The sequence below is a fragment of the Poecilia mexicana genome, unplaced genomic scaffold (genome assembly GCF_051168715.1).
Source record: "Poecilia mexicana isolate PSO_F unplaced genomic scaffold, ASM5116871v1 scaffold_13, whole genome shotgun sequence".
NCBI lineage: Eukaryota > Metazoa > Chordata > Actinopteri > Cyprinodontiformes > Poeciliidae > Poecilia > Poecilia mexicana.
Window position 1 is genome coordinate 27,612,341 of NW_028263382.1, and position 23,673 is coordinate 27,636,013.

The 23,673-nt window shown below is 39.4% G+C and overlaps 1 protein-coding gene across 3 annotated transcripts in view; it reads left to right on the forward strand.

Moving 5' to 3' along the window:
- The window catches only part of stx1a (syntaxin 1A (brain)), a 58,963-nt gene that overhangs the window by 3,386 nt on the left and 31,904 nt on the right, over window positions 1–23,673 (forward strand). For all 3 annotated transcript variants that reach the window (XM_014986918.2, XM_014986920.2, XM_014986919.2), the window contains exons 2-3: window positions 15,059–15,136; window positions 22,114–22,213. In XM_014986918.2, the coding sequence (XP_014842404.2) occupies window positions 15,059–15,136; window positions 22,114–22,213 (178 nt within the window). The remainder of the gene's footprint in view (window positions 1–15,058; window positions 15,137–22,113; window positions 22,214–23,673) is intronic.

Below are 23,673 nucleotides of genomic sequence, written 5' to 3' on the forward strand. Positions count from 1 at the left end.
TTCGATGGTGTTTGTACGAAACTTTTTAGAAACGACAAACACAACTTCAGTTTTGGAAAAAAGAGGTGCTTGCTTTTCCCAAGCTCTATAAATGGTTGTGAGGTTATCTTCACTTTTCTGGCAAATGTTTTAATCCTAAAATGGTGCACATGTAGTCTCTAAATGTACCTGAGGGATGAGTTTTCATTGTCGTTAGTTTTTGTTTTGGCGCTGTAATGGGCTTGTGATCCTTCCATCATCCTGTCTGGTCTTCAACCCCTGAGACCCTCAACACGACAGACTGGGCCTGGATGGATGTTTTCCCTATTTGCAGAAGCTATAACCACGATCCATGCCAGCAAACAGACTAGCTAATAATGTCTCCAATTATCTCCCATGCAGCTCTGTTGACAGTTGACTAACAAATCCCTGTGAGCAAACTAGAAATAATTGGCTGATTTGGACATTTCCTCTGAGTCTGAACAAAATTAGAGAGTTTGCCAATTAAATTTACTTCCCAGCCCCTAGTAAGCTTCATCAAGACCAACGTTTAGCTGTTGTTTTTATTTCTACATAATTGATTTTGTTGCCTCGGTTCAGGTCCTCCTGAGTCAGCACTCTGTTGCCAAATTGAAAATTTGCACACCTCAATAACTGGAAGTCATTTATGTTTCTAGAAGTGAATTATCTCCATGTTATGTAACATAGACAAACTGAAGTAAATTATCATCTGACAAAAGTGTGCACATCCCTAAATGTTTTATATTTTGTCACTTTATAACAAAAATTCCTCTTGTAGTTTGACCTTATTGAGCTATTGTTTGATAGACCAACACAAAGCAGTGTGTAGTTCTGTAGAGTATGGGACATGACAAATGGCTTTAACATTTTCTTTACAGAATAAAAATCTTCATTTGTATTCAGCCTCCTTGTGTCTTTGAAGAACGACCTTTTGCTCCTGCAGCTGTGAATCTTTTGGGATAAGTCTCTACTAGCTCTGCCCATCTGGAGACTGAAATTTCTGCCAATTGTTCTCTACAAACTACCTCCAGCTCAGACAGATTGTTATACGGAGCATCTGTGGAAAGCAGTTTTTAAGTCTTGCTACAAATTCTAACATGGATTCAGGTCTGGACTTCTAACACATACATATGTCATAATTCACAGGTCTTGTTGTTTTTTTGCCTTTGTGTTGTATTTAGAATATTTTGAAGTTATTTGGTTTTTGTTTGGGCATTTTGCTCTGTTCTTTGCATCTTTGTTTAGATTCCTATTTTAGTGTTACTCTATAGTTTAGCTCCTTCTGTTTCTTGTTTAGATCGCTGCATATTCATTTTTATGTCAACTCATTTTCCCTTTAGCTCCTCTGGTACTCACTTAGATCCACTTTATTCTAGTGCAGTGTTTTTCAAATTTTCAATTTTAATTGATGGCTGATTAACAAGCTTTTTCTGAACTACAATCATCTGAATGGGGTGTGTCAAAGCAGGGAAACATCTAAAACATGCAGGGCAGACATGCAGTGGACAAAACTTTTGCTGTCCTAGTGAAACGTGAACCTTGGTGAACTGTAACCAGCTTCCCTGTCACTGCTGATTTACACATGAAGATTTGATGGTCAGGGTGATGTGTTGATCTGGTAGATAAAGGCCACAACAAGATAAAGTTTGTATCAAAATAAGAAAAAGTACAAGCGGCGTGAGTAATGCGAAGCACTAAAGCAAAATAAAAGCCTGAGTTTTCCAGATTATGTTACTCATGTGTGTTCTGTGTGTTTGTTGTCGCGTCACACAGCGCGTTTACTCATCCGCATGTGTGTCATGTTGGCAGGATATTGGGATTGCTCATATTCATGAGGATCCAGGTTGTGCTTCAGCACTGCCCATATGCATGTAAAGCTTCTTCATGAGCTCAACGCCTGCTCTGCATCGCCTCTCCCTGCAGCTCCTCTTTAGCTCCGTGCCTGAAGCTGTCAGCTTCAGTAACTAAAATGATCATACAACCTCTCCTTATCAGCGTGTTCCCATTGCTCCCAGTCGGCCCAACAGTGACAGATGGCATAGATATGATGTGTTTGTTAGATCTCCTGGGAATTAAATTGATGTGGTTATTACAGATATCACATACGCTAATGGAGCTGTTATAAATCAGATTGTTTATTGTTTCTTAGCGGTGAGTTATTTACTCAGGCTGGCGTTATTAACGTTGCATGTGTAACACCTGATTCACTCTGAGCTATCCTCATTTTTATCTTGATATCTTATTCATTTTGTTGTCTTTTATTTACTCTTATTGACGACTCTCTTTCCATTTTCATCTCCTTAAAGTTGCAGTAGCTAACTTTTTTAAGAATGTAGTTTTTGCAAATTTGTTAAAACTGTCAATATGTTGTGTGAAGTGAACACATCAAGCTCCTCTGGATCCTCCCTGTCATCATACTGCCATCTGTAGAAATATACGCTGCTTCCGGTCAGAAACAACCAATCAGAGCCAAGGAGGAGGGTCTTGGTGCGGTCAATCATGTTTGCATATGCGCTTCTCACAGTCTTCATCTTGAGGCTGTGAGAAGCATTAAGGGTTCACCATGAGTTCACCGCTTACATTGAGAAAGTAATAGTGAACTTCAAAACAGGAAATGCTCAAATCTGTGCTAGACACTAAAACCAAACTGAGAAGCACTCATGCCATTTTTAACCCTTTACACTTTGGCAGCATAAGCAGTGGCGATGACTTCATTTGTCTTGTGAAAGTCTCTGTAATGCCGTGGATGTGTTACAGACAAAACTGATCTCTCTCAGGTTGGAAACCTATCGATGTAATCAGGAGTTGCAATGAAATGCCTTGTCATGGTTCAGCATTATCACGACAGCACGCTCACCAGCATATTATTCATTAACACGTAGATGCTGCATTAATGAGCCATGAAATGGTGTGACCAAGCTGGCATCTCACCAGAGACTTGTCTGTCTTTGCAAATGAGTTGACAGCTGCAATGATATCCAATGTCTGTTGGCTGTGAACGGTTATTTCTGAAATTTGGCTCGTTGAACTGTTGTTTACAGACGATTGATTCGGGCCAGGGAAGATCCCTGTAGATGTACAAGTTATGAAATTACAGTGATTGATTTTTTTTAAGGATTTGGCTGTGTTGAAGCTTCTTCCCATAAATGAGCTAATTAAGCTCCTAATATTATAAATCCGATGACAATCCTGTAATCAAACATAACCCATCTGCTGTGGGAGATTGGCTTTGGGTAATCTTGGTTCTGGCTGTTAAGATTGAATTTTTAATGTGTTGACCTCCCGCTCTCACATCATCACATAATTGATGGCAGCTGAACGGTTCTCTAGCAGAGCAGATAGAAGCTTTTTATCATGCACACTTGTTGAAGATTAAGGCTTTAAATGGTAATTATCCTCAATAGGCTCTAAGTAGGTGTTCCTGTCAGAGTCTGCAGGTGAATTTGATGAATTAAAGTCTTGGATGTTGCCAGTTGGATTTTTGGCAGAGGCTCCTTAGTGGGATAAACATCTGCAGTCAATGAACATGAACACATTGTCTCGTGGAAAATGCTTCGGTTGGCAGGGAAACATGGTCTGAAACGATTTTCAGCGCGATATCCGTCACCAAAATTTAGATTCAATGTGTGTCAGAAATTGGCAGTGTGCTGAATTCAAGCACTTGTTCACCCAAGCATGACAATAAAGCAGATAATTGTCCCTTTGTATAAAAAAAATATACAAAATGTATAACACGATCTTTTTTATTTAAGACAGAAGAGAAACAATTATCAGCATTGCCGCTAAATTAATTCATTCTACTCTTTCCACAGATGTTCAATGGTATTTAGATCAGAATGGTCCAATGCGTTGCTCTTAGCTATTCCTGGGTGTTTGTGGATGACCTATGACCTTTGACCGAGGCAAAGCGTACTGAAACTAGGCAGCACATTTCTCTCCAGAATACCTCGATAATCTTGATATTCCAACTTACCTTGCACAGATTTAGTTGAACGTGTCCCTGTGGTCAAATTATTTTCAATCTTTTCAAGAGGTAGCATCGTTTCTGTTCAGGCTTGTTTTCTTAGTCTGTTTTATTGTGTGTTTTTTTTAATGATTCTGTTGTATCACATTTAAAAAATTTAATTGTTTAATTTTCAGTCATTTTTAAAAATATGTACTTTTATCAGTTTCAAGGTGTTTCAGTGACCGTTATGGGCTTTGGAGTGGTACCAATTATTTTGTCCACATCCACAAATGACAAGAAAAAAGAAAACTACAAATTATTGTCTGTGTTGGTCTAGCACTAAGTAATCCACCAATAATACATTGAGGTTTGTGCCAAAAGTTAAAAAGAGCACAAGATATGTAAATAAATTTGTAATTCATTTTCTATTAGATTGTTAAACAACTGCTTTGTCTGGAAATTATAAATTGTTAAAAACATTTAAATCTAGAAAAAAAAAATTCCAAGCATGCTACCTAAATATTTGATGTTTCTGCTTAATTTAAGCCATTTATAACAAAGTGAAAATTAAGCATTTAGTAGATTATCTAATGATTAAAAAAGTTGGCAAACCGTTGATGTTAATTTCTTTAAAATGTTCCTCAGCTTTATTTTTCCCTAGCCCTGTTTCCTGTTTCTTTTTCTTTCATCATGTCCTGCTTTTTCCTCCCACACCTTGTTACACGTTCTCCTCCATTGCCACAGCATTATTGTGTTAGTAGAGCATGGATCGTGTCATAATCCTTTATGGTCAGCGACTAGCAGCACACTGCAGCTTTCCCATATTTCACAGGAAAGTCAGAGCAGCAGATATGGGTGGAGAGAAAATGCTGTGACAGCACATCTCTTCTTCCCAGCCTGTGATCTGTCAATAAAGTTCAATTGAGGCTTTATGACATTTTCTCTCCCACTCCTGCCAAACTGAACACTGGCCAGCCTTTTTCTCCTGCCTGCAGACACACACAGTCATGTTTTCATGACTTGTGGGGACTTTACATTGACTTCCATTCATTTTCTGCAGCCTAACGCTTACCCTACCCCTAATGCCAACTGTAACCCTTACCCTAACCCTAACCATGACATACGTAACCCCTAACCCCATAACAACATTTCCCTTCATGGGGACCAAGAAAATGTCCCCACAAGGAGCAGGGTCCCCACAACTTCATATTGTAGATAGGTCCCCACAAGGATATAAAAACCCGATTCACTCTCACACACACGCACACTCACACAGGATGGAAGAGTTGGTGTATGAAAATCTTCTATCATGTGTAATTCATATAGTCACACCCCGACCCGTCGACTAATTATGAGGTATGAAGCCGAAACATGGGGGGAAAAAAATCAGGACTTGGGCTGAAAGGTCACTTCTCTCATGTGAGTCTCTGTGTCACAAATAGATGTCTCTCTGAGAGCTGACAGATGTACACCTGAAACCGACTGATATCAATCCGTGCAATGTCAAGGTACTATCGCATTATAAGTCATTATTTAACCTTTTGCTGTGCGGACCTTTGTAAATTTGTGTTTATGCGCTTTTAAATGGCATCACTCTGATGATTGCATTGTTAAAGGTCAGAAAGATGTGAGGAAGGTGGTTGGGAGGGGGGTTGAAGAGGAATAAATTATTTAATTTAGCAGAAACGTAGCACAGCGAAATGTTGTGACAGATGCAATATAAAATTTAAAGTCTGGACAGAAGCAAAAGAAAGTGATGAAGTGTGGAGAGGGGAGAAAGGTAACCGAGTCCACGGTGTGTGGCTCTGCTGCGGTAATGATTCTGTAGTCGAGCTCCACTCTGTAGGAAGGAGGTGTCAAAATGACAGGTGAGGTGGATAAGAGAGAGAAGATAATTAAAGGAGAAGGACACTGAGAGAGCAACAGGAAATTGTTAGGCATTTTATAACTATGCAGGAGTCTTAAAATGAGAAGTAATTCACAGTGACTGTCAGAAAAACGGCAGGAGGTTTAGTTCAGCTTTTTAATAGAGTGCCAGTTCACAGCAAATGTAAGGGACTTTAAGAAACAAACAGATCCGGTTCGTACCTACAAAATCAGACTGATCTAGTCCAAGGCAGATTCTAATTTAATTGCATACGTCCCACACGCAACCAAAACTCATGCAGTCATTTAGTAGAAAGTTACATAAGGAAGCCTGGACAGATACATTTAGTCATTGACTTTGCAGCCATCATGACTTCTGTTAAAGTTGAAAGGATGATTCGCAGCAATCTCTCCTAAGAAAGATAATTGCATCAAATCGTTGACTCTGCAGGAATCCCTCTTCCTCTTTCTGAGCAAGCATTTGGCTACAGTGGCAATCCTTCCACCTGGATAAGCATGTGGTAATAATGGACAGTTAATTTCCTTGAGTCTCTGACTTTACAGAAACTGCAAATCCTGGGAGAACATGTGACAACAGGGGACAGATGGAGGCACTGAGTCACTGACTCTGCAGCAATCCCTGTTTCTTAGTAAGCATGTGGACACAGTGGACAGATGAAAGCATGAAATCTTAGATTTTTCAGCAGTTCTTCCACCTGATTAGGTGGCATACAGGTGATTGCATTGAGTCATTGACCAATCAGCTTTGTGACCAATTTTTTTTTTTCTTGTAGCTCAGAACTGCTTTACATTGTGTCTTTGAGAACTGTAATTAATTGCATTCAATTGATTTGTTTCCTATTTTTAATACTCTGACTGGTCTTTAGTTATCTACAGTAGAAGAAGCTTAAAAATGCAAGATTGCCTCTTCTGTTGTCGTCTTTGCAACCAGTGTACTTCACTGGAAAAATCTGAATTATGCCTTCGGTATCACTGTGATCAAGTTGAAAATTAGATATTCTGTTTAATAGGCAGTGAGCAATCAATGCAGCTGCTGCACATTCAGTATAACTCAATCTATTCATAACATTTTTAGATTTAACAATAATTTTTTGCATTGCTTCTAATTAATATTTCTCAGACCTAAATGTATAAAAGTTTTTGCCTTTCATAATTTTACTGTATTGTTCTTTATTTATAAATGGATGGTTTAAAGTCAAAGTCTTCTGCTCCAAGATTTTGCAATAATTTGACACAAACGGAAACAAAAACCTTCTTACTTTTAGATTCTACCGAGGATATTTCTGTATACTTCTCAGCGATTCTGCATGAAGCAAAAAAAAAATCGCTTTAGCTCTTTTTCTTCTCTCAGATACAGAAACTAATCATTAGTGTACTCTCCGAACGACAGACACTTGTGGCTTTCCTCTGCTGACGATGTTGTAACAGGGAGAACAGTAATGAGACAGGGACTGAATGAGTTTTACACTCGGGTGGTCTTCTCCCGGCTCACTCTATCGCTGCCCGTGTCCGCTCATCAGTCGCGCTGCCTCTCCAGTTGTATAATTTCCAGGTTTCAATCAACCTACACCCTGTCCTCCTCCTCCGTCAGCCAGTCATTCACTCTGACAGGTCCTCTGTCAGTCCGCTGATGATTCGTGGTTTCAAAGTGTTAGCATTGTCTCTGGGCTGCCAGTGTGCCTTTTTGTCAGGATACTGAATGGAGAATTAAATCTTAGATTACACTGAGTTAGTGCTACAGCTTGCAATTATATTGGTAATCGATTATTCTGGCGATTAATAGAGTTATTGGATAAAAATATTGACATTCTGGAGGTTTTTCATCTAACTACTTAAACCTGTTTTGTGCAATATTAAAAATACACAAAGAGTCAAATAGCATTTATTTTTTAAAATATGAAAATAAGCAATTCATTGCCCCAAAATGCAATAGGAAAGTGAAACGGCAGTGAAAGGAATCAGGTATGTGAGCTGCAGCTGCTGTGCATGTCGTTCTGTGAAAAGATGTGTTTGAATATTAGCCAGTGATATTGCTGAATTATGGGCTGTTAATGACTCATAACAATCTGTTCATGTTAGCTGCAGCTTTATAATAATGAGCACATGAATGTCTCTCTAGCTGAATGCTGTATTAAAGGGGCAATATTATATTCAAGCAACTTTTTTGAGATTTTCATCATGTTATAATATTATTTCCTCATCAGAAACATCTCCAGTGTTGCCTTGACTCATTCAAGCACGTTTGAGAAATACTTTAATCTCCCGTAGCAACCATTCAAAACGTGAACATGAATCCAGCTCTGCCTCAGAGCTGCAGTTTCCAAGCCGAGCTTTCACCTCCCAGAGCAGCCCTACGCCACAGCGCCCCCACTCAGCTCCTTCAGACTAACCAGCAGCAATTAGCAAAACCTGGTAGAATCTGCTGGGCTCATTATATGAGCAACCTCTCAGCGAGATGCTGGTAATAACTTTGTTAAAGGGTTAATAGAGGAGCAATGTAACAACGTCCTGAAAACATAGCTTCAGAAAGAACAGATTTCTTAAAGCTACAGAGATTCAATTTCAAGGTGTGAAATTCATTTCATTTTTCAATTTTTCATATATAGAACATTTTCGGTAGCACTTTATTTGACGGGGTGTGCATAAGACTGACATGACACTGTCAAAAACATGACATAGCATCTGTTAGGAACATGAAGGAGTCTTCGTGAATATTTATGACAGTTGTCATTCAGTAAATAATGACACTTTTAATGCAAAGTTGCTCTGAAAGTTGCTTTAAAAGTCCATTAAAAGTGGCAATTTTGCATTAAAGTATCATTATTTACAAAATCATGCAAAGTTGGCACTTTTAATGGACTTTTAATGCAACTTTTAGAGCAACTTTGCATTAAAAGTGTCATTATTTACTGAATGACACTTCATGACAACTGTCATAAACATTCATAAAGACTTCTTTATGTTCATGACAGTGTCATGTCAGTCTTATGCACACCCCTTCAAATAAAGTGTTACCCCACTTGTTTGGTCTGTACCAGAGTGTGTTATCACCGGCACAAAATGTCTGGAACAATGGAAGAACAAACTGTGGTTTGTTTTGAAGTGGGCTGAATATGTCAGGCATAAATGCATAATTTAGGATGTGTTTATCTATGAAGTAACATATTTGTTTTACCCGTGCCATCAAAATAAAAACATTTTGTATTTAAGTCATTATTCAACACTTTAAATTATTTACTGCTCTTTGCCCCATCCTTTTAGATTCTGAGGATGTGATGACAATATTGTTCAATATCTCAATCGTTAGAGAAATTAGGCTTGACTGTGAATTGAGGTGAAACCCTTGAGACTTAAAACCACCGTGAAACTACTGTAGCATTTAAGAAAAATAATACCAACAGTTAAACATTGTGGTGGTATAGTAATGGAACCATGATCTCAAGAGGTTACGCAGCCATCGGTCCCCGACCTTAAGCTCATGCAGGGACAGTGATCTGAAGCGCCTCTGAGGAGCTGAAAAAACCCAAAACAAGATGATGTTTTCAGTGTCCCAGTCAAAGTCCAGGCTTTACAAGTTATGTTTCTTGATTGTCACGAAAGATGGCACAACCAGTTATTAACACCATAACGAGCAGTCAGTGCATTTTCACATTTGGTCGAGTGTATGTGGATCACTGTTTCCTTTGCAAAAATTAACTCCTATTTTTTTTTAATATTCAGACGCATTCATGACAACACCCCCCCACCCCCAAAACAGAAGCGATCTGTAAAGCGGCAAATGAGATTAGCTTTCTTAGCACCTGAGGCAGTTATTTGATGGTGATCATCCACAGACACAAATGGTTCAGTTTAAACTTCATGTCACTGTTATCAAGAAGATTGAAATACATGGACTTAACGAGTGCCGCACAAAGAAAACATAAAATTTCCGTATTTCCTGTCTTTCTAATAGCGACGTGCTCGTCTATAACCTGAGGCTTTCTGTGCATGCCTGTGTAAGCACAGAAGCAATCTGTCTCCCTGCCTTGTGATTTTAAACTTGGTTATTTTCACATGGCTTCCCGGTGCAGCTGACGGTTTATTTATGAGTCTGACTTCAACCGGCTCTCATACAGAGATGCCAGAAACAGGTTGGCTTTTAAAACTGGAAATACAAAAAAGGACAGCAAAGAACTGCAGTTGTATGTCTTTTCACCTCTGCAGGAGCTGCGTCTCGTCTGTTATCACATGCAACTCTGAGATTGCTGTTAAGCACAGAGCTGCTGCATTCACAGCTCCCTGCGTCTGTCTGGGTTCTTGTTGCACCTTGTGTGGCACTTTCACAGCTTTCAGTAATTGTTGTGTTGCTGTATTTTTCCCTCATTTCTGCCTTCTGATAGAAATTCATACTTCTTATGTATCTTGTCTGCTTTGTCTCCCACTGGCTCCCAGCAGCTCAGACTTAAAAATATTTGTTAGTTTATAAATCACTGAACGACTTAGCACCAGAATACATTAAAGATCTGCTGTTGTTGTATCAACCTGCCAGACCTCTCAGGTCTTCTGGTTCTATGGATTAAGAACCAGAACCAAACATGGAGAAGCAGCACTCAGCTTCTATGCACCACATATCTGGAACAAACTTCCAGAAAACTGCAAAACAGCTGAAACGCTGAATGCCTTTAAATGTAAACTGAAACCTCACCTGTTTAGAGTTGGTTTTGAACCAAAATAAATGGAGCATTGACCAACACATTTGATTTGTGTTGATGATTTTGATGATGGCACTCAACAAAATTGTTACTGATTTCTCAGTTGGTGACTCTGATGTTGTTTTTATGACTTTTTATCTTTGTGTTTTTATGATATAAAGCACTTTGAACCGGCTTTGTTGCTGCACAACACAACTCAACTTGGTTGATCGAATGGAATAAGCTTCTTTTCCATCTTTCTGTGTGCTCTGGATGTGTGGGCTCTTCTGTCTTCATGGAAAGACTTCCCTGCTGATGCAAAACTCTTCAATCTGACGATCGGCGCAATTGGGTGACAGCATCACCTGCCGCTGGGACGTCGCGCCCGAGCATGAGCCCAGAGGCGGAGAGCATGTTACGGGTTATGGTCCACTGAGGAACGGCTCGTTTATAGACCTTGTTTTCTTTGTGTGTGTGTGCGTGCGCATGTGTGTGCCATCTGCTGCGTATTATAAGTGTGTCATCTGTGATGTGTAGATGTATGTTTTTGTGTCTGGCTCAGAGCATCTGCTGTGTGTGGACAGTCAAGTCTGTGGGCTGAGTGGACAGTCGAGGGCCTCCGCAGACTCTTTTTGGCTCAGCGGGAGCTCCAGATCTGGGTGGGAGGTGGAGACTCCGGGGGTGGCGACTTTGCTGCTGTTGGTTGACCGAAAAGTAAAAAAAAAAAACAAAACAAAAAAGAAAACAGACCAGAGCCCTTATCTCTCTGCAGGGGATACAGCATCCCTCTGTGGAGGCTGAACAGCGCTCGCTCAGCCTATTCTGAGTGCCTGCCTGTTTTCCTCCTCTGCATCCTGCTGAGGCAGCCTTTACAGCGTTCGTCCCGCTTTGTGCAGAACCGCCGTTTGGACAGAACCGCAGCCGAAGTGAAAAAGCAGCAGGACCTACTCCTCGATGTATGTCAGCGTTAAATATGATCTCCCTCAGATATTTGTATCCTGAGGTTATTTAAGGAGAGTTTCTGCCGGGAATATAAACTGTTTTCACAATTAAAAAAAAAAAAAAAAAGTTTGTGTTGGGTTAAATATATCTTGAGTGGGCCCAAATAATAGAGTGATGACAGTGGCTCTGTGTTCCTCTCACTAAGATTTGTGCCAACTATCTCAGCATCTCCAGCTAACCCTGGTTCACAACATTTTTTTTCTCTCTCGTCTGTGTTTTTAACTCATCTCCTCATTGTGCCTCTTTTCTTTTTCCCTTCTGGTCGTCTCCGTCAGCTATTCTCATGTTGAAGCCCAACACAGAGGACGGCGCTAATTAAAAGCACAACATGATTTTCATTCACTGTTTTTTCGCACAGCAAAGAACTTGACAAAGATGCATTTCCAGCATATTTTCTTGTACGTTACAACTGATTTAAAATTTAGATTTTTATAAGGCAAATTTTTCAATTTTGTCATGAATGTTGAGAAAATATTGATAGAAGCTTTAGACAGAGGAATTAAATAACTCCCCAAGCTTTTAATTGAACAAAAGTTAAAGGTGAAGTATTATTTAAAGTTGACTTTTTTGAGCTTTACATTAAGTTATTCCTTCATCAAAAACACACCTGGAGTGTTGCATTGATTTTTCTTTTTCATGCATGTTTGATAAATCCTTTAATCTCCCATGGCAACCATTCGGGGACGCCTAATCGCTTGGTCTCACCGAGCGCCGCCGATTCCCACCAAGTTTGGATCTGTAGCCCCACAGAGCGAACCCCTTCCTCATCACTCAGCTCCTCCAGACTAGTGGCAGCATCATTTAGCTACACGTCTGCTGAGCTTATAAGAACGGTCGTAAACGGCATCATGGAGAAGCATTGGTGTGATGACACACTGAGGGAAGATCAGGAGCTTCTTAAAGAGACAGAGGCCAATTTCAAGGCTTTAATTGCAAAGTGGGATTTCTTTTAAGGCCATATTTATATATATTTGTTGGGCAAAAAAATATTCTTCTGCTGCCTCATTATTTATTTATTTTTTCTTTAATCTGTGATACCCCTAATACTCCATTATAATCTAAAGTGCTCGTGGCTTATTTTTTCAACATTAAAAACATGTTTAGTTTAATTCATTAAACTGAATTTGACAGAAGTATTTAAATCGCTCTAATATTTAGAAAAGAACCAAAATGCCATACAGTATTTTCAGTAGGAAGACATTTACATCCATAAGCATACAAACAAGTCTGAGTGCTTTAAACATTAAGCTGTAGATTAATGTTGCATAGACCTGGGTAACTCTTCTTCCCATCAGATATTTGTTTATCTGCCTCATTTGACTGTAAGCTTTATGTCTCCCAGTGAATGTAATGCATTCACTTTCCTGCCTTTGTCTGGGTGAATGGAGCAGCCAGCGTATGAAGCTCATAATAATAATAATAGTTTGATCATAATGTCTCTGTACATCTGTGTGTTTTAAATATTGATTGGACTTAATGCCTGAAAGAGACCAGAGAGTACATCTGAAGCTACATCTGAAGCTCTTACAGGATCCCTCCTCTGACTGGAGCTCTCGTGAAAATCCTCTCACTGTAGCTGATTTTGACAAACAAGATTTCACTGATTCCCCCCCTTTTTTTTTTTTTTTACTGAAGTGAAGATTTGGAAAGAAATTGCAGACGTTGTCTCCTGTTAAAATCCCCGAATAAAATGAAGGAACATCAGGCAGAAAAAAAAAGATGAAAAGTGCAGCCAGCCTGCCGTTACAATGTTGATAAGCAAATGGATCTCATAATGGGCCTGTGAATTAGTTTGACAGGGGCTAAATGAATGAGATGAAGCCACATGAGATCCCTGCTAATGCAGCATAATGGCTGATATGTGATTAGGAATAAGCATTTATTTCATGATGAATCACCGGCTACATGACGGGAAATTAGAATGTTCTCTTTTATTTTCATGTTTTCTGTCTGAATTTACATGATTCATGAAAAAGACCTGTCTGATGTCGACCGTGTGCTGCTGCTGCTGATGAGGTCACGTTTTCGCTGTCAGACAGGAGATTCCAGGCTTTCCAGGTTTGGTAAATGACATCTAGGATATTCTCAGATAATTTGGAGTCAATTTTCACTTATTAAAATTTTTGAGGGTCATAGTTTAGATGTGTTTCATCTTCAGGATGTCATTAAATCCTGATTGTTCCTGCTAACGATCCATTCCTATATCCAGGTTCTGGAGTTAGACTTTGTTGAGAGACTTTTTTTGTTAAATGTCTCTTTTAGCTAATTCAACCAACTAGACACCACTCCTTTCTCCCACTTGTGGCTCCACAATATTCCTCCTGTGTGTCTGGTTATGGTTGCATTATTTAAAAATCATCATGAAGGATCCTGAATGCCTCTTGTGATAGGTATTTTTCTCGAACCTATATAAAAGACCACAGACAACGTATATGAATTTTATAGACAAAGCTTTTGCAAAAGGAGAACCCTCCGCCACGGCCTCTCCAGGCCGTTCACAGAGAATTCTGATCTCCTTCCACGCGAGCCCCTGTTTTATTGTCAAGCAGAACAACCAAAAGGGGCAGTCAGGAAGAACAACAAAGGTCGTAAAACTTCTAACCTAAACAAACCAGCAACTCAGTTCCAGGTGTGATATCTGATCTACGATCTGAGCCCAGTTCAAATCTCGGTCAAACTGTCAACAAAGAGGGAGGATAAACAAGAGACAAAATACGACTGCTCACAGGCAGTTAGGAGGTATTCTGGTTGATAAGAATTAAGGTCTGGGAAACACAGAGTTAACTGTCTCACATGAAGATGAAACAGTCAGTCGTAACCTCCAGGTCAGTTTATACACACATAAAGAAGAGAACACTTTAAACTAAAAATCACAATAATACTGATTAACATTAGACTGAATATGAACTAAAGTAATAACAAAATGATAATACCAAAAAATATCTAACATCTTGATTCCCTGAAACCAAGATTTAAACCGACCCAGTCAGCGCACGACGAGGCCGTAACTCAGGTTTTATAAAACATTAGCACATCTGAGACATTTCTAGTTTCTTCCAAATTTAGCTAAAGTCTCAATGACTAATCTCTATAAAAAAAACCCTCTCTCATTATCCTGACATGTAGCAAGACTTTGGGCAATAATGCTGACCAGAAGAGAAAAAAAGTCTGCTTTTTTTTAAAAATTGTGTTTAAATATCAACTTTCTATGTGTTATTCTGTTCTATGTGTTAATGGAGGTGTAAAAAAATGAAGAAGAAGAAAAAAAACCCCCACAAACATTCAGTTTGCCTCCAGGTCATAATTAAATAATAAGTTGTTAATCACTCTATCTGTGGTTCTAATTACTAAAGTGCTCCTTGTCTCTAATCAGCTGATGGGTGGAGAAGGAGCGAGAGGGTTGATGCCGTTTTATTTAACCTCCAATTATGCAAAAGAAGTCGTCTGATCTCAACTTTATCAACATGAATGCAGTTTATAAATGTGTTTGCAGTCTTTTACTTATTCAGTTTTATTTAGTCTCTCTTTGATAACAGCAGTATCTTGTGTGCAGGGCAAGGAGACGACAGAAGAAGAGGATGAAGTCGCTGTGGGGATGGACAAAGGCTTCATGGAGGAATTCTTTGAACAGGTTTGTTTCCTAATCTTTCCCACCGTTTTCCCCTCTGTCCTGCTTTCATAACTTGCCATCATGAATTAATGACCAGGTTCTTTGTAACGCCACATCTGCCAGGGCATCATCCCTCTTCTGACATCGGTTCCACTCGTTCTGGTCTGTTATCCATGTAACGCAGGCTGTTTTCTCTCCTGCTGCTGAGGAATGATTTATAACTATGGCTAATGTTTTGGGTGTGGCGTGGATCATTATTTACTTCAGTTTGCTTGTGCTCGTGTAGGTCATCACTTCGTTTACCAAGCAGTAATTGAACTCGTTTTGTTTTGCCAGACGCTGCGATGTATGCTTCTACATGTAGGTTCTGTTTGCACATTATATCACAATAGAGTTTGGAATTATGGCCCAAGCCAGACCCAGGATTCACAAAACAGCTCAGGATTTAAGAATTCAAACAATATTCAATACAAACCAAACAATAATGCACAATAAAAAGTTATGTTAATCTGCTTATCATAAATGGGGGAGTAGATGGTTTAACCTGTGGAGGAAATAAAGACAGTAGGAAAGATGCAGAAGTTATCCAGACTGTAACAAGCGCAGCAGCACACTCCACAATCCGCAGGCGGCTCCGCTCCTATCAGTCACACTTCCCGATTGATTTTCACTTGACTCACCCTGCGGTTACAACAAGCGACAAGATGGAGCTAAAAACAGGAGTGTAAGTAAGTAAACACTGCTTACTTACTTACACCGTGGTCTAAAAGCAGTGAAATCTAATGTTAGAATTACTCCGGACTCTGGCCCATAAGTTATTTAGTCGGGTCGGATCAGGACGGGGTCAGGTTGGATTTTTTAAACTCTGTCTCACAGTCTGAAAGCCATCGTGGTTTTCTGAAGGATGGACCCATTTCTGGTACCTCTGTAGAGACGGTGCCCCGCTGAGAGTCATCAGTCACACAGAGCCAGGCCGACTTCACTCTGTGACATCTTTCAGTCGGAGTGGAGTGGGCTCTGTAATGCCTCCTTAATGGGCCTGATCTCCCACAGAGACACAGATGTAAAAAGGGGGATTGTTGCGATTTACTAAGACGTTTGGCTCGTTGTTCTTTCATGGACAATTTTTGTTATTTCGATATTTCATCCGTCAGGTCCTTTCAGTTTCAGAAATGGATGTCAGTTTATGGACACGGTTGATTTATCTTTGATGTGCTAAAATGGTCATTGCAAATGCTGCGGCAGAAGAGGGTCAGCTGAGGTCGAACGCCATTTGTGATGTATGAAAGAGACCCAACCAGCAGGGCTTTGATGTTCGAGCTTTCAAAGGAAAACGGGACAACAAACAGATTACAAAGGAGGATAAATTATCTAGGAATTCAAGGTGCATCAATTAAAACCTCTGTAGATATGCAAAGGAGATATATTAGTGGAAAACAGCACTTTGATTGAGGTTTTTTTGGGTAGATTTTCTGGTATCTGAAGTTGGTATCATTTCTAAAAATGGGCTTCCAGATTTTCATTATAGATATTAAAATATGCTCTGACCAGTTTGAGAAGCAACACACTTACATAAGCTCTAACAAATGTTGTTGTTTTTTTAACTTTCAGAATAGGCCAATCATTAGAAACACTCCTTGTCCAGTGATATGAAACTGAAATGTTGCCCAAGCCACTGCTGTGCAGAAAAGCTCTTGTCTGCTCTTCAATCTTTCTCTATAAGGCAATTTAAAAATTAGTTGTTGTTTTTGTAATTTTGTTACATTTATTGCAACAAAAACACAGTAAACAAAACCCCAAAATGCAGGAACAGCCATAAATTTACATAAATGACTTTTTAAACCTGCTTCCCGCTGAACTGGATCAGAGTCCAGAGCCAGACAGATTGAATTTAAAAGTTCCAGATGTTTTATGATCAACTCAAATAATTCAGAGGGAAAATATTTGGGCTGCAAACGTCTGAGTCATTTTTTTTTTTTGAAGAGCGTTCTTTGTTGCTGCGGCTCCATCCAGACTGTTGATGCTGACATTAATTGCCTCGTCTCCCATGAGAAGTTCAGAAAAACCAAAATGATGGGATGATCTGTAAATGAAAGAAACACCACATCATAAATAACCGGCGACCATTTGGATGTCTGTGCTGGATGTGCTTCATTTCATGCAGAAAGTGGAAAAAAAAATAGGATTTAACTTTCTCAGTATCCTCACTTATACCGTAAATAGATTTCCCTTTTGTTGTTTCTCTCCTTTTTCCCTGCAGCCTTAAACAGCCTCACATTATGATATAGAAGTTCCAACATGTTCATAGTTTTATTGAGTTGCTTCTGAGGAGGAAGCATAAAATCATAACTTGGCTGACGGTGCAGGAAGAGAGCAGTTTGAGACGAGCTGCAGGTAAACTGAGAGAGGCTTACTCTTACTGAGTGACATGAACCAAAGATGAAGAATTGGTAATAAGAGCAGATGGGAGGAAAGTGAAATCGGTAGTAACGAGTCCCTCACCCTGACAGGATGTATTAACTCAGGTTCAGATCAGGAGGGACAGCAGACAGAGGAGGAACAGCTGCAGCCCTTTGTCCTCCATTCACACAACAAACTGTCCCTCAGAGAGACGTTATTGATTTCTCCCCTGTGTTTGTGCCATTTGTGTAAAAGTAAAGGTGTGTGGGGTCTGGTTTTCCACACCATGACATCTGCACACGCACACGCACGCGCACACACGCGCACACACAAGCACACACACATATCGATTAAATTTGCTTTTTATTGCCTTGGAAAAATAATGCTGCATTCGATCCCTTTCAGAAGATTTTGTGGAAGATTCGATGAGGATTTTATCTTTTCAAGGAGACGTGACTGTTGTCAGCTTGATTTCTCCAGCAGAATAAAAAGTGTCAATGTTTCTCACAATCCTGAAATGATCCTAAAAACACGTTACTGCAGAAATCAACCCTGAATGAATGACTTATGCAGCTTTGCTCTCTCTGATATCAGCAAGTAGAATGGACAGTTTGAGTTTGTCTTTTATTTTACATCCCACCACTATACTGGCACCACTTGTCAAGCTTTATTTATATATATTATATATATAAAAAATAGTATCTGAATACCAATCTATCCTCACATCTACACAAATTATATGATTAGAAATCGTTGGTATACGTTCCAGGATTTTGTTTATTTGTTATTTATGGTATCTACAATTCCTTACGTTTTAACTGTAATAGTTTGCAGTCTATATTTAAAGATGTTGAATTAAATAAATCTTTTTAGGATTTTACAGTCTGTTGAGAATGAGCAATACGAGTTAACGTAGGTTGCATGATTTGAATAAATTCGTGTCAAACAGCAAAGCACCTGAGATGAATAACATGCCTTGGAGGCGCATGTTGCCACACGAAGGCGAATGTCAGCGTCATTAGTGTCGGTCCTTCTTTCTCTTTGTCTGAAGGCTCCTTTCCTCTGATGATGCAACGATGAAGAGAGTAAAAGCAAGGAACTGTGGCCTCAAGCTGGCAAATCATTAATTTGTTTCATTGTACATGATTGAAAAAAAAAAAGATTTTCATAAAGAAAGGAGCTTAGATCAAATCAGAGATGTTATTATAGGAAGCTTTTGGAAAAGAGACGGCTATAATTTTCATTTTAAAATCAGCATTTCTACTCAGATAATATTCATTTCCTTCCATTGTGGTTTAAATACAAGAAGGCGTCATTTGGGCTAATGATTTACTGATTAGGTGATGAACCCAGCGACGACGTGAAAGATTAAAAAGCTGGAAAGTGGTGATGGAAATTCGTTTTTTTTTTTAGATATTGACTTGTTTTCTTTAACTTATTTAAGTTTTAAAGAACAGTTCCTTTGATTGTTTGCTACCTTTTCTGTAAAATTATGTTTGGAAATTAGTTTTTTTTTTTAGATATTGACTTGTTTTCTTTAACTTATTTAAGTTTTAAAGAACAGTTCCTTTGATTGTTTGCTACCTTTTCTGTAAAATTATGTTTGAAAATGTGGTGATATTTTTACTTGGTGATTTGGGATAAATGTTCAAAAAATAACTAAAATAAATTGTGTTTTACTGAAACACATATCTATAAATGGCAAACTCAATGGAAAAAAAAAATTTCTTATTCCTCTATCTGGAGTTCTATATTCACTTGTACCAGATATTTACATACACATATAATGTGCTTAAAAAGACACATTGTATGTTCACATGTCCTGGTTTTAGGCCAGGATGATAAAATGCTGAAACCAGAAGTTTACATACATGAAATAAGAAGATATACAGTAAATAATGTTACACAAATGCAAAGTGGGACAATAATTATAACACCAGATTCGCTGTTAAGTGGTTCAAGAAAAAACAAAGTTAGTGTTTTGGAGTGGCCGTCGCAAAATCCTCATCTTAGCTGTTATGAAAATTTGTTGGAAGAGCTGAAAAGGTAAGAGGGAGTGTGTGAGCCGACACCACTGACTGGGTTACACCGGTTCTGTCTGGAGCAAAATCCCAGCAAACCTTCGAAGGAAGATACATAACGACATTAACAGGTCGTGTCAGTCTTTAAAAAATATTAGTAAAATGTATCCAAAACTGAAGAAAGCTGTAAAAAAATTCTAAATAAAAACTTGAATTATTTTGAGAACTGTCACCGACTGAAAGGACACAACATGTTTCCGTCGGTCTGAGGTTTTACGTGAGTTGAGCTTCCCAAAGTTATTTTGCTAAAAGAACATTTGTAGGAAATTATTTTTTAATGCATTGGGAAAACAAAACAAACAAACAAAAAAAGCTTTATTGATAAAATAATAACTTGCACAGTTTTCAAAAATTAACAATGTAATTTAGAAGTAGAAATTACCAGGAGTGTCAGTAATTTACCAACAGCAGGAGCTTCTTTTGGGTTGTTATGATCGCATTAATGAATTTGAGGCACAAACTGAACGACAAATCATGACAGATGGTTGGTTGGTTGGTTGGTTGGTTGGTTGGTTTTGCAAATGTTCTCTGCCTTTAATAAATTAGATATGGTATTAGCAGTGCTAGCTTGTGTGCATTGTGTGTGTGTGCATTGTGTGCGTGTGCATTGTGTGTGTGTGCATTGTGTGTGTGCATTGTGTGTGTGTGCATTGTGTGCGTGTGCATTGTGTGTGTGTGCATTGTGTGTGTGCATTGTGTGTGTGTGCATTGTGTGTGTGCATTGTGTGTGTGTGTGCATTGTGTGTGTGTGCTCAGGCATTATTGCATTTAAATGAGATTCTCAGGAGTCTCTGAAATTTTTTTTTCTCCCACGTAAATAAAATTAGTCTTTTGAGGGCTAGAAGGTGCACCATGACTCACTAGCAAACCTTTTCTAAACAGTTTCACTTTCTACTTCCTTTTTCTCTTTATTGGTTTCCATATTATTTTTTTTTTATTTCTGCCTTACGCACATTCAAGTTTTATGAACTGCCAGTGTGCAGTCTCTCTCTCTTGTGGCATTTTAAAGCCAATATTATTGTTATTAAAAAAAAACAAAAAAAACAGATTCAATCAGCAGTTAGTTACGGAGATGATTTGAGAGGGACGACCCCGGCTCGGGGAGGTCGGCCTCAGGAATGTGGCAGAGCGAAAGCGAAGGAGACAGGCGACGGTTTTCAGGGAGAAACGACAACTGCATCGTGGAGACAAATAAATTTGGAGCAGGTGTAAAGGAGGAGGCAGCGATGAGGAGCTCGACAGTCTGAGATGAAAGTTCAGATTTATGAAGTCGCCGGCAGATGTGACCCGCTGCTCCTCCAGCTGCAAGCGGTGGCCCAGAGCAGCGCAGCTGGTGACGAGGCAGCAGGTGGGAGGCGACCGGGTAAAATGTCAGACCTGGATCTGCAGACGACGCAGAGTTCAAAGTAAATATGATTTGAAGCAGTACATAGTAAGGATTGTGTGTATTTTAGCTTTTGTGTAAGATCAATGCAAAGAGTATTTCTAATGTTCCTTCAAATAGGGGAATATGTTATATTTGGATTTTAAATTTTAAACGCCAAAATGCCACTGAGTTGAGTTACTGGCCTGGTGTCCTTCTGTCATTTTGATATTGTTGAAGTTTTTTTTTAATATTTATGGACTAAATAATACTTCTTTTCACGTTCTGCAGTTTTTTCTATATGCTTCTGAGATCATTGCTGGGCAGTAAATTGTGTCCATCACTTATCTGACCCAAACATTCAGACTGACAGTTTTATCCCCAGCAGCCATAAGGGCATTAAATGCCGCCTAGTGCCTTTTATCACCCAATTTTATTACTGTAATTTCATTACATGGTTTCTATAATGACAGTAAAGATTATTATGAGTATTATTAACTTTCTTACAGTGTTGAGGAATCACCAGGAAAAGACTTGAGCTCATCAGCTGAAAAAAGGCAGAAAAAGTGCCGGCAAGTCAATAAAAAGCCGCTTCTCTAAAGATACATTTTGCCACTGCTCTCCTGAGGTCCTGCGGGAAGAAAGTTTACAGTGTGAGAAGATGAGGACTGAGCTACACTTGCCACAATAAACACAGTATCGTTCATGCATGGTGGTGGTGGCATCATGCTGAGGGTCTGTTTTTCTGCCTTTGGTATCAACAATCAATGATAGTTTATATTTTTACAGTACTGGGTGCTCCAACAGGACAGAGATCCTGAATATCCATCCCAACTGGATTTTAAATTAAAAACAAAAATTTCAACATTGAGCTTTTAGGAAGGTCATGACAAGTGTATGCAAACTTCTGACTGGAAATTATAATTTTTTTTTTGTATCATTGTTGTCTTCTGTGTGAAAAGTTTTACCAGGATTGCTGAGAACATTTTCAATCACATTGTAAAGTTACACCTTTTCCCCTGTGTTTATAAACCAGAGTCACTCTGGTTTGAGAATCCACGGCCACAGTGTCTGTCAGTATGCATCAGACCGACCACTCCGGCTTCCCGTCTCAATGTAAAGCCTAAACTGCTTCTCTGTCTCTCTGCTGTCAGGTAGAGGAGATCCGGGGTTTCATCGAGACTCTGGCAGAGAAAGTGGAAGAGGTGAAGAGGAAGCACAGCGCCATCCTGGCCTCACCGAACCCCGATGAGAGTAAGGCCGCTCGTCTTTTCTGCTTCAGTTTGTCGTGATTTGCTCCGGGGGCAAAAGTTCCCAATGCCAGAACCCTCACAGTCCTGATAAATGCTTCATTGGGATTTAAGTATCTTGGTCGTTAGAGCAACACGGTGCAGAAAGCAAGGCACCATTTATTCTCCACGTCCTCATGGCTCTTTATTACCAGACTGCTGTGACTCAGACACCAATCAATAAACATGAACTCTTACGCTTATTTATTGTCTGACTCTCAGGCTTTGTTGTTTTAGTCATAAACTTGGAGAACAGAAATTAAAAAAATCCCACAGAGTTTTATTTAGATGTATTTGCCTCCAGTTAGCTGAGCGCTCACCTGCTCGACTCGGGATTTAAATGAGTGGCTCGTTTCCAGACCTCTGCAGAACGACTGAATGACGCTAATGAGGGAATTCAACCATTTCAATCTGATTTGTTGAAGCTGTACGTTCAGAAGGCAAATGCGACCCAAATACTCTTTTTTTCTTTTGCTCAAATGCGACAAAGATCCGACTTTTTTTGCCGCAGTCTTTCCACTCCCCCCAAAAATTTGATTTGCACCACTTACACATGTGGAACTAAGTCAGATATTTATCTGATTGTTTCCAAAGCATCTGGAATGGCCACATTGTATCCTGCTTGCATGTCATTGATGTGAGACATGCGTCATGTTTCTGCACCAGAAGAAGCAAAGACGTAGTAAATCCAGATGAAAATTATGATTCTGAACTTATGAAGAAGTCTGTGTCAGTGAAACGCATCCGGTCACAATCGGACCACTCCTGGTTCTGACTAGATTTCTCTGCAGAAGACGCGGCAGTCAATAATGCTCAATAATTAGTTGTCCTTTCTTGCGATGATACTGTCGGCTCCTGTTGCTGAACAAACTTTAAAATCGATCCACGAACGCCTCCATAAACGGAGCGCTGCTGTGTGACGTCGACGTTCTTCTTCTGCGCATGTGGGTCGCTTTGGGGACGCAAACCGTTCACACAGACATCTCACTGCAGTCGGGGTTATTAAGTCGTATGAACGACCATGGAAAAATTTTATTCAGCAACAAAGTTGGACCTGCTGTGTGAACGTAGCCTACATGTTGCAAGACGGCAGCTCTCTAGGACTGGAGGTGGACACGCCCATTCTTCACATCATGTGATCTGCCGTCTGACAGACATATGGACGTTTCTGAGAGCGGATCCAAGCTGCATCTCTGTTGTGAAACGAGCATGAAAAGTAGAGTCGTTTCAAAGTTTTATTCTAACGGAAATCTTTTAGGCTTTTGATCAACATAGCTCTTGTTTATTAAACTTGGCTGATATCATTGTTCTTTGTCGTATGTATGAAATGTAAGCAAAAAGCTGAAGGCAGAAAAAGGACTCCATGAGAAAAGAAAAGAACGATTCGTCTGAAAAAGCAGAATCCCGAGCTTAAACTGAGGACTG